Consider the following 15,157-nt stretch of genomic DNA (forward strand, 5'->3'; position numbering starts at 1 on the left):
AGGTGGTAAATTGTTCCATTGTGTCATCTCTCAAAGAAAGAATCCAAAAGGGAGGGATTTTGTCAGAGAGGTACAAAGACAAATCAAGAACCATTTAGAGATAAGAGCCAAGCCATTAATGGGGAAAGAAAACCGACAACTAGGTGAAGAGGATTTGTTTAAGAGGCAAGGTATCCAAATATATGAGTTCTTTTGGCTAATCATTAGCAACAATATGAAGCGAGCATTATAAAAATCTCTTTTGATTTCTTTAAATACCTTTGGTAGTAGTCTGCAAAAGATGTATAGTTTCTTCTATTTTAATATCAACTGGTACGTTGCGTGGGTCAGGCATTGCTTTATTTTCTTCATTTGAGCCCTATGTCAAAAGTATTATTATTGAAGCAATGTAGAAATCGATGTTTTGTTACAACATATGAATACATTTCAGGAAAACATTGTTCTAAAATTATAGACACTTCCAGCAAATAATTTTGTTACTGCCGTTAGAAGGATCAAAAAAAAATGACATGACGATTAACAAATGCATTCAATATTTCCTCATCCCTCCTCTGACAAAGGCCTAATATTCAAATATTTAAACTGAACATTTGTAACTTATTTATCTCTAGGAATTCTAGGACTACACCAACCTGCTGTTCCCTCACTTGATGTTGAGTTTTACTCTCTTCCAAGAGATTTTCCAGTCCTCTTAAAGCAGCCTCTTTCTCATTTAAGTTCGTCATTAACATTTCTACCTTATTTTTCAAGTCAGCCTCATTTTGGCACGCCTAAAATAATAAGGTATTTAGTTAGTAATTTAAAAGCCATCTGTGCAGTATTGACAAAATATTGAGCTACTAACGTGATTCAACTAGACTTATTGAATATTGTTAAAACTGAGTGATGAGGACACAGAAACCTATGAGAAGAGAATTGAAGAGCAATACAAGAACATACTTAAATATGCAGTTGACCAAGATTATATATGGAATTAAGCTTTTTTTTAAAAAAAAGCACTCTACATTTTGACAGCTTCCCAGTGGCAACTTGTGAAAATGCTGTGTACGTAAAGAGGCTAGATCAATCTTGTCAAAGGTTTGAGGAAAAACTGTATTTTGACGGACACCATGAAAGAAAGACAAGACTCAATTTAATTCAAGAAAATCAGAATGGACCTGAACTTTCAAGAAAATTAAATGAGTTTTTAAATATCAGAATAAATATCACCGGCATTTGTCATGATATTTGTTAAATTCATGGCAGCAGTACAATGAAATACATGATAAATAAATATGGAGAAAAAAACTAAGTACATGTGTCTATTAAATAGTTAAGTTAAAATAAGCAGTAAAAAACTAACAGAAATAATAAAAGTAGTGAGGTAGTGTTCATGAGTTCAATGTCCATTTAGAAAATGGATGGCAGAGGGGAAGCTGTTTCTGAATCGCTGAGTGTGTGCCTTCAGGTTTCTGTACCTCTGTCCCGACAGTAACAGTGTGAAGAGGACATATCCTGGGTGGTGGGCACCCTTAATGATGGACACTACCTTCCTAAGGCACTGCTCCTTGAAGACGTCTTGGATTCAATGGAGGCTGGTACTCATGATAGAGACGACTAATTTTACAAGTTTCTGCAACTTATTTCAATCTTGTGCAGTAGTCCCCTCATACCAGACGGTGATGCAGCCAGTCAGAGCGCTCTCCATGATAAATTGTAGAAGTTTGAATGTTTTTGCTGACAAACCAAATCTCCTCAAACTCCTAATGAAAGATAGCACTGTCTTGCCTTCTTTATAGCTGCATCAATGTGCTACGTGCTCAGAGATATTGACACTCAGGAACTTAAAACTGCTCACACTCTCACTCTTGAGGATTGGTTTGTGTTCCTGACTTACCCTTTCTTAAGTCCACAATCAGCTCTTAGGTCTTGCTTATGGTGAGTGCAAGGTTTTGATGCAATACCACTCAACTAACTGGTATATCTCCCCCTTGTATGCCTTTTCGTCTATCTGTAATTCTTCCAACAATGGTTGTATCATCAGCAAATTTATAGATGGCATTTGAGCTATGCCTAGCCACACAGTCATGGGTGTAGAGACAGTAGAGCAGTGGGCTAAGCACACATCCCTATGGAGCGCTAGTGTTAATTGTTAGCGAGGCGGAGATGTTATTTCCAATCCGCCCAGATTATTGTCTTTTGTTAGGAAGTTGAGAATCAAGTTGCAGAGGGAGATAGAGGCCTAGGTTCTGTAGCTTTTTGATCAGGACTGTAAGAATGATGGTTGATGGTGTTAAATGCTGAGCTATAGTCAAGAAACAGCATCCTGACGTAAGTATTTGCATTATCCAAGTGATTCAAGGCAGCGTGGAGCGCCATTGAGATCGCATCTGGTGTAGATCTATTGTGGCAATAGGCAAATTACTGTGGGTCCGTCCAGGTCCTTCCTGAGACAGGTGTTGATTCTAGTCATGACCAACCTCTCAAAGCAGATGAGAGCACTACTGGAAGATAGTCAGTGAGGCAGATCACACTGTTCTTCTTGGGTACTGGTATAATTGTTACCCTTTAGAAGCAGATGAGAACTTTCAACTGTAGCAGTGAGAGATTGAAAACGTCTTAATTGCTGCCGGCAGTTGGTTGACACAGGTTTTCAGAGCCTTATCAGGTATTCCATCAGGCCCTGCTGCCTTGCGAGGGTTCACACTCTTGAATGACAGCCTGATGTCAGCCTCCGAGACAGAGATCACAGGGTCATCGGACGCTGTAGGGGTCCTCATAGCTGTGGCTTTATTCTCCCTTTCAAAGCGAGCATAAAGGGCATTGAGCTTGTCTGGTAGTGAAACAATACACGTGTTATATTGTTCAAGAGCAAAATGGGTAGATCATTTTCTGTTTAGATTTCTGTTCATATATTTCTGAGGACGAGAAGGAATTCCGTAAAATCTTGATGAAGAGTTTAGGCCCGAAACGTCGATTGTTTATTCCCCTCCAAAGATGCTGCCTGACCTGTCGAGTTCCTCCAGCATTTGTATGTGTTGCCCATTAACAAAATGATATTTTTTTTAAACTTTCATTCTCAGTTTACCTTCAGCTACTGTATCATTCTCATATGATGGCTAATCTTATTCAATTTCACTTTCCTGAGAATCTGATGACAATCAATCCCTTTATATTCTAAAAATGCATCTATTCTTTGATTATATTTGTATCTTAGCATTCAGAACAGCTATTTATTTAAACCAAACATACCTGTTTATACTGTTGAACCATTCGCTCTTTAGTATTAAGCTCTTGAATAGTTTGTTTCTTCATTCTCTCAAGTTCAGACACTGTTTGTCTTAGAGATTTTTCTTCTTCCCGCTTTGAGGATATCTGAAAATTTGGCAAACACAAAGTGAAAAATAGAATGCCAAAAATGTCCAGCAGGTTAGGCAACCTCTGGAGAGAAGCAGCTTTAACTTTGTGGCTTCACTTTTTTTTCCCCCTTTCTGCAGTTTTAAGGCCCAGTTTCATCACTGCATATCTACTGACTACACAGTTCTGTTCGACTGTCAAACTTTTGATTTCTTAGGAAATATCACAAGGTCCATACAGCTACACTTTTCATTGTACCAAGTGACTCCAAATTTCAAATTTAAACATAGCAAAAAATCACAAATTTGCTGATTGGTTTTTGCTATCAATTTCAGAAGCATACATCAATATTAGACTCAATGAACATTTTCTGAGTTTCTCTAACATTGAGAGCCACATTCATTAAGGCTTTCCCAAGATAAACCTAACATAGGAGCAACAACTCAATGCATCTATATCAAGAAAAGGACACTGCAAAACAGCAATAAATACTACATTCTAAAGAGTTTAACTAAACTCATTTAAATTCAGTTAAATGTTAATAAACATTAATAAATTTAGAAATTCAATATTAGATTAGATCTCCATCATTCAGGCGCACAAGAAGAAGCTGTGACTTCACACATGTTCGCGATTGAAGATTAAAAATGCAATACTTTGCAGCAGTTTAAGAGTTTGGACTGTGTCCAATCAATGAACAGGATTCATTAGAAAGGGCAAATAAAAATAAGGCAGGGCATGTGGAGCAGCCATTGTGTGAGTGGGCCAGTGTTAAAGTGTGGAGGCTTTGGTATTGGCTTCTCATTTGCTTTCTGCTAGGGCACAGTTAGTACAATGAGAATGGCTCCAGGGGCTGTGTTGTTTTCTTTTGTGAGATATGGGAAAATCAGGGAAACCTCCAGCCCCCCAGATAGCTACATCTGTACCAGGTGTACTGAGCTATAGCTCCTCAGAGTATGTATTAAGGAACTGGAACTGCAGCTCGATGATCTTCAGCTAATACAGCAGACTGAGGAAGTAATAGATTAGTGCTACAGGGAGGTAGTCACCTCTAGGTTGCAGGAGGCAGGTAACGAGATGACTGCACTGGTTGCCCATTTCCCTGTCTTCTCCTGTTGGGAGGGATGACCTACAGGAAGCCAAACTGACTAGGTCTTTGGCACAGAGTCTGGTGCTATGACTTAGAGGAGAAGAGAGGCGAAGAGGACTATGGACACGATACACACAGACAGTATGTTGCCTCCCAGATGCCAGGGTCACAGATGTCTCGGATCGGGTGCTTGGCATTCTAAAGAGGGAGCGTGAACAGCCAAAAGTCTTGGTACATATTGGCACCAATGATGTAGATAGGAAAGGTGAAGAGGTCCTGAAGAGAGGTTTTAGGGAGCTAGATTGAAAGCTATAAAGCAGGACCTGCAGGGTAGTAATTTCTGAATTGCTGCCTGTACTATGCATTAGGGTAGAATAAGAGCATTTGGCAGATAAATGCATGGCCAAAGAACTAGTGCAGGGGCAAGGGTTCAGCTTCAGGATTATTAGGATCTCTTCTGGGGAAGGTACAACCTGAACCCAAGCGGGACCAATATCCTTGAGGGCAATTTGCTAAAGCTGTTGGAGAGAGTTTAAACTAAGTTGACAGAGGAACCAGTGATAGGGCTAAGGATGGAGTAGTTGGTTTACAAAGGCAGTGTGCAGTGAGACTGCTAGCAAAGACAGGCTGAAGATAGGACAAAATTGCAGTTAGTAGAAAGAATTGCAATGTGAAAGGGGGACAAAAATCGAAGAGGGTGATAAATACAGGACTGAAGGTGCTATTTCAATGCATGCAGGATATGGAATAAAGTAGGTAGTTGCTGGGAGCTTAACATCCAAGGATTCATATTGTATCAAAATGACAGGCAGGTAGGCAGAGGGGTTGGTGTGGCTCTGTTGGGAAAAAATGAAATTACGTAGGATCGGAAGGTGTATAATCGTTGTGGATGGAGCTAAGAAAATCCAAGAGTAAAGAGACCCTGATGGGAGTTATATACAGACCTCCAAAATGGTAGCAAAGATATGGGCTAGAAATTTCAACAGGACATAGAAAATGCATGTTATAAGGACAATGTTACAATAGCCATTGGGGATTTCAAGATGCAGATAGATTGGGAAAACCAGGTTGGTGCTGGATCCCAAGAGGGGGAATTTCTAGAATGCCTAAAAGTTGGCTTTTTTGTGGCAGCTCATGGTTGAACCCACTAGGTGATCAGCTATTCTGGATTGGATATAGTGCAATGAACCAGAATTGATTAGAGAGCTCAAGGTAAAGGAACCCTTATGGCCAATGATCACAATATGATAGAATTCACCCTGCAATTTGAGAAAGAGAAGATAAAGTCAGAAGTATGAATATTACAGTTGAGTAAAGGGAATTAGAGGCATGAAAGAGGGACTGGTCAAAGTTGTTTAAAAGGTGACACTAGCGGGGATAACGGCAGAACAACAATGACTGGAGTTTCTGGGAGCAATTCAGAAGATGCAGGATAGATAACATTCCAAAGTAGTAGTATTCTAAAGGCCAGATGATGCAACTGCGACTGACAAGGGAAGTCGAAGTCAAAATAAATACCAAAGAATGAGCATATAATAGAGCAATAATTTGTGTGAAGTTAGAGGACTGAGATGTTTTGACAAACCAACAGAAGGCAACTAATGAGTCCTAAAGAAGGAAAAGATGAAATATGAAGGTAAACTAGCCAATAATATTAAAGAGGATATGAAAAGTTTCTTCAGAATTATAAAGAGTAAAAGCGAAGCAAGTGTAGATATTGGACTGCTGGAAAATGATGCCAGAAAGGTAGTCATGGGGAACAAGAAAATGGCTGAAACACTATTTCAGTATTTTGTACCGGTCTTCACTGTGGAAGACATGAGCAATATACTAGAAGTTCAAGACTGTCAGGGGGCAGAAGTGAGTGAAGTTACCATAACTAGCGAGGTGGTGCTTGGGAGACTGAAAGGTTTGAAGGTAGATTTAATCACCTGGACCAGATGATTTACACCCCAGGGTTCTGAAAGAGGTGAATGAAGAAATTATGGAGGCATTAGTAAAGATCTTTCGAGGATCGACAGATTCTGGCATGGTTCTGGAGGACGGGAGAATTGAAAATGTCATTCCACGTTAGTAGTTTGCAAGATCTTGTAGTCCATTGTTAAGGATGTGGTTTAGAGTTCTTGGAGTCACATGATAGAATAGGCCAAAGTCACCTTGAGTTAAAATCTTGCTTGACAAATCGGTGGAATTTAAAAAAAGAATTAACAAGCACGAGAGTCAAAGGAGAATTGGTGGATGTTGTGTCCTTAGATTTTCAAGAAGGCCTAATAAGTTAAAAAATTAAGAACCCATGGCATTACAGGAGAGATACTAGCAAGGATAGAGCATGGTAGACTAGCAGGAGGCAAAGAGTGGGAATAAAGTGAGCCTTTTCTGGTTGGCTGCCAGTGACTAGTGGTGATCCACAGAGCTCTGCATTGCGACCAATTTTTATGTTATATATCAATGATTTGGATGGCGGAATTGATAGTTTATGGGCGATATGAAGACAGGTGGAGGGGCAGGTAGTGTTAAGGAAGTATAGGCTACAGAAGGACTTACACAGTTTAGAATGGGCAAAGAAGTGGCAGATGGAATACAGTGTCAGGAAGTGTATGGTTATGCACCTTGGTAGAAGAAATAAAAAAGTGTAGACCATTTTCTAGGTGGAGACAAAATTCAAAAATCTGAGGTACAAAGAGACTTTGCATGATTCCCTAAAGGTTAATTTGCAGGTTGAGTCAGTGGTAAGGAAGGCAAATGTGATGCTAGCATTCATTTCAAGAAGACTAGAATATAAAAGCAAGGATGTAATACTGAGGCTTTATAAGGCACTAGTGATGTCTCAGTACTGGGAGCAGTTTTGGGCCCCTTATCTATGAAAGGATGTGCTGATATTGGAGAGGGTTCAAAGGAGGCTCACTAAAATGATTGAAAGGCTCATCATACAAGGTGCTTGATGGCTCTGGGTTGTACTCACTGGGATTCAGAAGAATGAGGGGGGATCTCATTGAAATCTATTGAATGTTAAAAGGTCTCAATAGAATGGACGTGGAAAGGATGTTTGCTTTGGTGGGGGTGTTTTGGACTGGAGGACGCAGTGCAGAACAGAGTGAAATCCATTCAGAACAGAGATGAGGAGGAATTTCTTTAGCCAGAGAATGGTGAATCTGTGGAATTCTTTGCCACGGGTGGCTGTGGAGCCCAAGTCACCAGGTATATTTAAGGCAGAGGTTGATAGGTTTTTGATTAGTCTGGGCACAAAAGGATGTGGGAGAAGGGGGAGATTGGGACTGAGAGGGAAATGGATCAGCCAGCTGGGCCAAATGACACAATTCTGTTCCGATATCTTATGGTCATTCATACAAATTTCACTACTTTAGGGGCTGACAAAGTAGAGGGTCATGGCTTAGCAGGATATTAGGCATTCAGCAGTTATGAGAGTAATTTCCTCATTACAAACAAGCAAGTAACATTGTTACATTGCACAAGCTGCTTATGTCTTGTAAGACCTCACCAGTAGAGATTAGTTCAGTCTTGGGGCACAAATGGACAATAGTAGAACATCGAAAGTGTAAGTAAATACTTAACACACGGATCACCGTTAAGTAAGTCACCTCCTGCTGCCAGCAATTATTGGTGCATTAGCTTTGCAGACCGGTATAAAAAAACTGCTAATGACTTTCATTTTAAGTTAGCAGTTGCCTTGAGTTAATAGCCGCTAAAGTCAATTCACTTTGGAACAAATTACAGTAGAAATTTCACAATTAACACTATCAAAGCTGACAAAAGTCTTGGAAAGCTGAAAAGGCTCTTGATAGCAGAATAACATCAAATTTTCTCTACATCAAGAAATCAGTAATGCTGTTAATTGCACATTTAATAATGCAATCTGTACAGTCATTCATATGACCATTTGCATTTCATTTTCACACATCACTTTTAAAATATGCCTTTACTGAAAGAATGTACTCCCAGCACCTTAAAACCACATTTCAGCAGGTTTGTTTTTAAACTTTAATGATTACTCACCTCTGCCTCAATCTGTTGCATTTGTTTCTTGACATCTACATATTTCTCCTTGAGTTCTCTGTACTCTTCATCTTTCCTCTGCAGGTCAACTGCCAATCTTTGACATTCTGAGGCATTTTCAGAAAGTTCAATTCTCAGCCTTCAGTAGAACAAAAATATCAAATTATATTAACAAATTCTAAGAAAATGGGACAACAAAAAGCAAAATTTTAGGTGTAGTCAACTCAATCCAAACTTAATGAATTCATTCAGGTCAAACTGTCAAAACAGCAAAGTTACATTTGATGATTTGTAAAGTGCAAATTTCAAGATATCTGGATAGTTTGATGGAAACATTTGAAGTTGTGTATTTGATTCAAATTGATGCATTAGTACAGAATGGAATAATATATTGTTGTAATACCGTATCTTGGATGCTAGCTAAAAATGAAGTCACATTCTTAACATTAAAAACAAGACTTAATATTAGACTAGGTTTCAGTGAGTCTTTAATTTCCTGTATTTTTTAACAATTTACAGACATTTGGAAGACAAAGACTGTCAAATAAAAATTTTGCACTCGAATCTTATAGATTTTGTAAACTTGCCGTTATTTTGCTCATATTATTGCTTCACTATGTGCAGGTCACCTTCCTATATGTGTTTTATGTGCAGACACAATATCCAACAAAATTTTGCTCAAAGTTGGTCATGCATTACATCGAATGTAATCATTGTACTAAATGTCAATTCAGGAAAATATTTTGTACAATCATAAACTAACAAATGTTTATCAAAAGTAGATCTATATTTGCAAACATTCTTGAAACTACAATAGAAGCAACAATTTAATCACTATTTTCAATTTAGCCATTTTTTGTATTAATATGTTTGTTATTGTAAACTAATACTGCTCTCATCAATAAGCTATTCTAGAGAAATGGATGGTCACCATGCATAGAACTTTGTATATTTGTCATATAATGCATTTCACAATACTTACTTATTAAATTCAAGATGCTTACTCTCCAGTTCTTCTTCCTTTTTAGATAAAGTCTCTTGTGTAGCATGCCAATTATCTTGCACCTCTCTGACCTCTTTCTTAAACCTAACTTCTTGAGATTTTAAATTTAGTTTAAGATCGTCAACACATTTGTTGGAGTCAACAAGTTTCTTTTCCATACATTTTAAATTATTTTGCAGATTGGCAATGTATTCCTCCCTCTCTTTCAATTGTTCTTCAAATCTAGTAAGATTTCCTTTATTCTTTGAGATTTCCAACTCTCGAGCTTCCATTATGTGTCGATAATTTTCAATCTCTTTCTCAAGATCTACAATTTTTCCTTTATTCTGCATTAGAGCTTCCATCTTATTTTCAGTCTCTTTAAAATTTGCTTTGAATTCTTTAAGTTCGACATCCTTTTCCTGAAGCAAATTCTGAGTTGTAGTTTCATTTACTTTCAGTTCAGTACATGTGGCCTGCAGGTCTGCCTTTTGCTTCTTCAGGGACTTCAGCTCTTCATTCAAATCCTGGATTTGCTGGCTTTTTTGTGATGACAATTTAACTATAACCTCGCATTCCTTCTGCAGCTTTTCAATTGTCTTACGGAAGGGACCACTGTCTCGCCTTTGCACCACAGCTTTTGCCTCATCTAATTCCTGAGCAAGAATAGATAATTGTTTCTGTAGAGATTCAATTTCTGTCACTTTTTTCAGAGATTCTTTCTTTTCATTTTGCAGGAGATCCTTGGTACATTTCAGTTCTGCAATACTCAATTCAGATTCCTTCTGGAAATTTCTTAGTGTGTCAATTTTATCTTCCAGTGTTTTATTTTGTACTTCTCTCTGTGTAACTTCATTCCTACACAATTCCATCTCTGTCTGGAGCAGTTTAATTTTTTGAGACTGTTGCATATTTAATTCCTTCTCAAATTTAAGCTCAAGTCCTAACTTTTCATAATTTGAATTTTCGTTTTCAATCTGTTCTGTTAGTTTGTGAATCGTCTCAGCTGAAGTAGTTAGATCCAACCGAAGCCTTTCAACACATTGATTCAATTCTTCATTTAAGCTTTTGTCATTGTTGAGATTTTCTTGGGCTAAAATTAACTGATCCTTTAAGTTTTGTATTTCTTCATGTAATGTTATCACTGCTCGCTCTTTAGCAGTTAATTCATTTCTCATACCTTCAACTTTCTGTTCAAGAGTTTTCATGCTTGTGCATTTGTATAGCTCTTTGTTTAATGAACCTATAAAAAAAAGTTCAAACACCTTTGCTAAATAAAATGAAGTACACAAATTTAACATTTGATTATCAATAATAAAAGAAAACATATCAGTACTTTAGTGTAGTAGACTTCGGAAAATACTTACACATAAGCACAAATGGGCTTGTTAACGTACTGCAATGTATGGACCATAAAAAGTGAAATAGGAGAATGCATTTTTGGGAGGAATGGGAATGGGAGCAAAAGCAGCCCATGCACCAACACTGTACCTTCGCAATATTGTATGACAGATTGAAATAAACAATTAAAAGCCAAAGCAGCAACAAGTTTTTTTTCTCCAAGCTTTTTTTAGAGAATGCAGAATACACAACACACCATTTCAAATTCCATGCACGAAATGATCCACGAGAAGCCTGATGGTTGAAGATAACTGGTAGAATAGACAGGGCTGGATCCATCAATGAAGGGTACTTGAATTTTCAGAAGGTTAATTCATCAAAATTACATACAGAAATTGTGCACAAATCCATTATGCACCTAAAAATAGCTTACCAATTTTGGGAGTATGCTGCTTTATTGTCAGAAAATAACATCATTGCAGACTTCATTAGGCTGAATACATGCTCACCCAGAGTGGCATTATCTATCAATTAACTTAGCTAGGTCCATACAAATTAAAGTGAAAGATTATTTTTGGAACTCTAACAATCAAAACTCTGTAGTTTGCTTTAAAAAAAGTGTTCATAAGAACCCTATGTATAAGTGCTGTAGGAAAAAAAATAAAAACAAAATATAATTTATAGACATGAAGATTTGTAGAATATGCAAAACACACTTTTCAGCAGTCTAAGACTGTTATTAAATGCTTAACCATCAATCCTGTCATACAAATATACGGCTCATAATAAAAAGAAAGTTGTACCTTTCTTGGAAGGTGGTTCATCTTCCTGTTGATAACTTTCATAAGTACATTTGCTGTTTGTTGAAGGATTTTCCATAAGCGTATTGTTCGGAACTTCAGTTCTACTATATGTTTCCAACATTCCTTGAATGCTTTCCATAGTTTTACTCTAGGTACAAGAGAAAATATTTATTTAAAATACTATAGAGTCACAATATAAACTTTTCTAGAAAGATAATTGGGGCAAAGTAAGAAAAGCTGAAAAGGCTTATTTTTATAGAGCATACCAAAGACACAAGTCTAATTCAGGCATATTGAGGAAAAAGCACTTATTCAAAAAGGTTTTATATAATAAAGATACTTAAAATTTGAGTTCATAAGAATAACAAAGCATTATGAACAATACCAATTTAAGTATTTTATACCGATGACAAAAAAAATTATCTACGAAATTATAACAAAATTTCATCAAGGAAATCAAAAATCAGATTTATTATCACATGAAATTTGTTTTGCGGCAGTACAGTGCCATACATAAAAATGCTACAGATTACAATACATATAGAAATAAATAAGTAGTGCAAAATTAGTGAGATAGTGTTCGTTGGTTCATTGTCTGTTCAGAAATCTGATAGCAGAGGGAAAGAATCCATTCTTCTTCTCTGATACCCTGAGACACAATTTTACACAACCATAAAGGATCCATTCCTTTATCTTGGACTCAGCCTGAAATTATGCAAGATAATCTATCTAGCTTCTAAGCATAAAATTGCCTTTTTCTATATTTATGCCCAAATGAACAGCAGTAATATACCCATCCACATCCTCTGGAAGAATAAACAAATTCATCATTAAGCAAACAATATCAGGTTGTAGCATGGCCCCATTTATACTCAGTAAGAGGTGGAACGGACAAAGAGTCAAGATGTTGCCGAGGTTCCCTTGAAAAATTACAATGACCCCACAAACTCCTGGGAATCTTTAGTCCATGATCACTTAAAGAGGAAAGGTGCTTGTGGAAGGCACCAAAAACCAAACCTGTGTGTGATAAGCATACTTCCTGATAAGCTACTGATCTTCCTGTCAGGCACCCCCTCTTTATTCCTATGGTAGAATCAATAGATTCCATATTGATTTCGGAACCCACAGTATCTATGGAAGTAAGCCATATCATAGCCAAGCTACTTTCCTTGGAACATAGGAGACTGAGAGGAGATAGTATAGAAATCATAAATGGCATATTAAGGTGAATGCACTCAGTCTTTTTCCCCATGGTTGGGGAATCAAAAACTATAGGACATAGGCTTATAATGAGAAAGGAAATATTTAATAGGAACTTGAGGAGTAACTTGTTTTTAAATACACGAAGGGTGGTATGTATGTGGAATGACCTACACAGAAGAAACTCTTAAAAGACAGTTGGGCAGGTACATGGTTAGGAAAGGTTTAGAAGGACCTAGACACTAGCAGCTTGGATGGGCATCGTGATCAGCATGGATGAACCAATTAGCCAAAAGGCCTGTTTGCATGCTGTATGACTATAATCACTGAAAATATGTAGTTAACAATATAAAATACAAGAAGCTTAAGCTAATTTGAGCAGATTTGCAGTTATAGGTCAGACAAATGGGGAGAATTTTAAAGGAGAGAATGTCTTGAACAGGTTGCAGAGTTGGTAGTGGGAGATATATCATGAAGATACTATAACATTTAAAAGGCTTTTGGACAAGAAAAGCATAGAGAGACAATACATTTAGCATACAGGAGCATCAAGGTCGGCTGAAAGAACCCTTTCTCTGCTCTATTGAATTTTTTTTTAAAACTTTCAATAAAGAAATGTCCTGATGATCACCATCTGTGATGAGTGAGAGCACAAACAGTATTTTTTTTTAAAGTTAGGAGTATGCAGTCTACCATACCTTATTACAATTTGGAAGTAGCAACACAAAAGTGAAAAGGGGATTATTAAAAAATTATTTTAATAACTTGGAAACTACAGTAAGGAAATTTGAACCTTTGTAGCCCACATCAAAATAACCCATTACATTTTAGTCAGACATAATGCAAGTCAAATGTGAAGTTGAATATAAACATCATTGCTAATGTGTGCTGAAACACACCATTGAAAGACTGTTTTGATAAGGAACAAATAATTTAGATTTATGCAACATAGTTTGAGATTAGATAGATTAGGTATGAATGCGTAGCAGAGTAGAAGTTGGTTAACCCGAAAACCAAGCATAAAACTGCAAAATATATGATTCTGTGTTCTGCCAGACTGCAAACACTCTTCTATCATCTGACAACAATGCAACGATAATGTCAAAAGTACACAAAAGAACAAAAGTTCATGCCCAATCAAATCAGGGATGATATCAGGGATGATGTCAGAAAGGAGAATCAAGCTAATTAACAGAGCAAAATTGACTGCACTTTGACACGACCTAAGCATTAATGTAGTGAAAAGTCATTGCAGGATGATAGATCAGACAGAGAAGCATTAGGTTATGTAGTATAATTCTCAAAAGTACAAGTTTGTAATATAACAATTGTACAATGGTTGGAATTAGATCACTACCTGAAGATAACACATAATGGAAAAGCTGGACATAATTGCAACTAAGAAGGCATAGACGTATTACTGAAATACAGGCTCCCTCCGTTTACGAAAGTAGGGCGTTCTTAAGCCGAAATGGCGTAAAGTGAAAAAGCAATTACCATTAATTTATATGGGAAAATTTTTTGAGCGTTCCCAGACCCAAAAAATAACCTACCAAATCATACCAAATAGCACATAAAACCTAAATTAATACTAACATATAGTAAAAGCAGGAATGATATGACAAATACACAGCCTATATAAAGTAGAAATAATATGTACAGTGTAGTTTCACTTATCAGAATTGGGAAGATTTAGCCAAAAACTGATTTGTAGAAAAAGCAAATTGGCACATACATGCATGCGCACACATCTGCCCGCCCGCCCAAGGCTTCACGGTCATGGTAGTCTTTCTATAGCGGCTCGCTGCAAAACAAACGCTGAACACTATTTTCGCTTTTCGTAAAAGCGAAAATCTGCATTCGGTTAGCAAAAACAGGTACTAATGTAGGTTTTTCGTAAAAGCAAAGTAGCATAAAGCGACCATTCGTAAAGCGGGGGACACCTGCATAGTATTAACTAAGATAATTGTCAATAGCTTTTTTTTTGCTCAGTTGCACATTTCCCCTCTCAGTAGGATTCATCCAAAGCTACTGAAAGTAGTATAGATGCATTCAGGGTTTTAAATGTAAATTGCAGTCAGTACTATTTTACATGTAAACAACTTTGAATTGAAAAAGATGTGCAAGAAACTACTGCAGACCCCAGACCTAATTTGATTTTCTATAGACTTTCAAGGAGATTGTAAAAGATCCTTACGCTTTCAGCCCAAGGACAGCAACAGGTATGTTTTTGAAACAAAAGTCAAATTTGCATACAGCTGTTCACTTTTAAAAAATAAAATTACCACAAACCAATGGTTTTAACCACTCTATTACGTTATAATCAAGCTACGTTAAGCTATGATTCTTACATATTTTTCACTTTTTAAAAACAAAACATTGAAGATGTTA

At 37.0% G+C, this 15,157-nt stretch overlaps 1 protein-coding gene across 5 annotated transcripts in view; it reads right to left on the minus strand.

The window, feature by feature from the left end:
• Positions 1–15,157, minus strand: part of LOC140185722 (kinesin-like protein KIF20B) — a 92,160-nt gene that overhangs the window by 21,441 nt on the left and 55,562 nt on the right. For all 5 annotated transcript variants that reach the window (XM_072239297.1, XM_072239298.1, XM_072239299.1 and 2 more), the window contains 6 exons: positions 11,567–11,714; positions 9,423–10,665; positions 8,441–8,579; positions 3,232–3,354; positions 633–770; positions 259–358 (listed from right to left, as the gene is read on the minus strand). In XM_072239297.1, coding sequence (XP_072095398.1) covers positions 259–358; positions 633–770; positions 3,232–3,354; positions 8,441–8,579; positions 9,423–10,665; positions 11,567–11,714 — 1,891 coding nt within the window. The remainder of the gene's footprint in view (positions 1–258; positions 359–632; positions 771–3,231; positions 3,355–8,440; positions 8,580–9,422; positions 10,666–11,566; positions 11,715–15,157) is intronic.

The sequence above is a fragment of the Mobula birostris genome, chromosome 21, assembly GCF_030028105.1.
Source record: "Mobula birostris isolate sMobBir1 chromosome 21, sMobBir1.hap1, whole genome shotgun sequence".
Taxonomy (NCBI): domain Eukaryota; kingdom Metazoa; phylum Chordata; class Chondrichthyes; order Myliobatiformes; family Myliobatidae; genus Mobula; species Mobula birostris.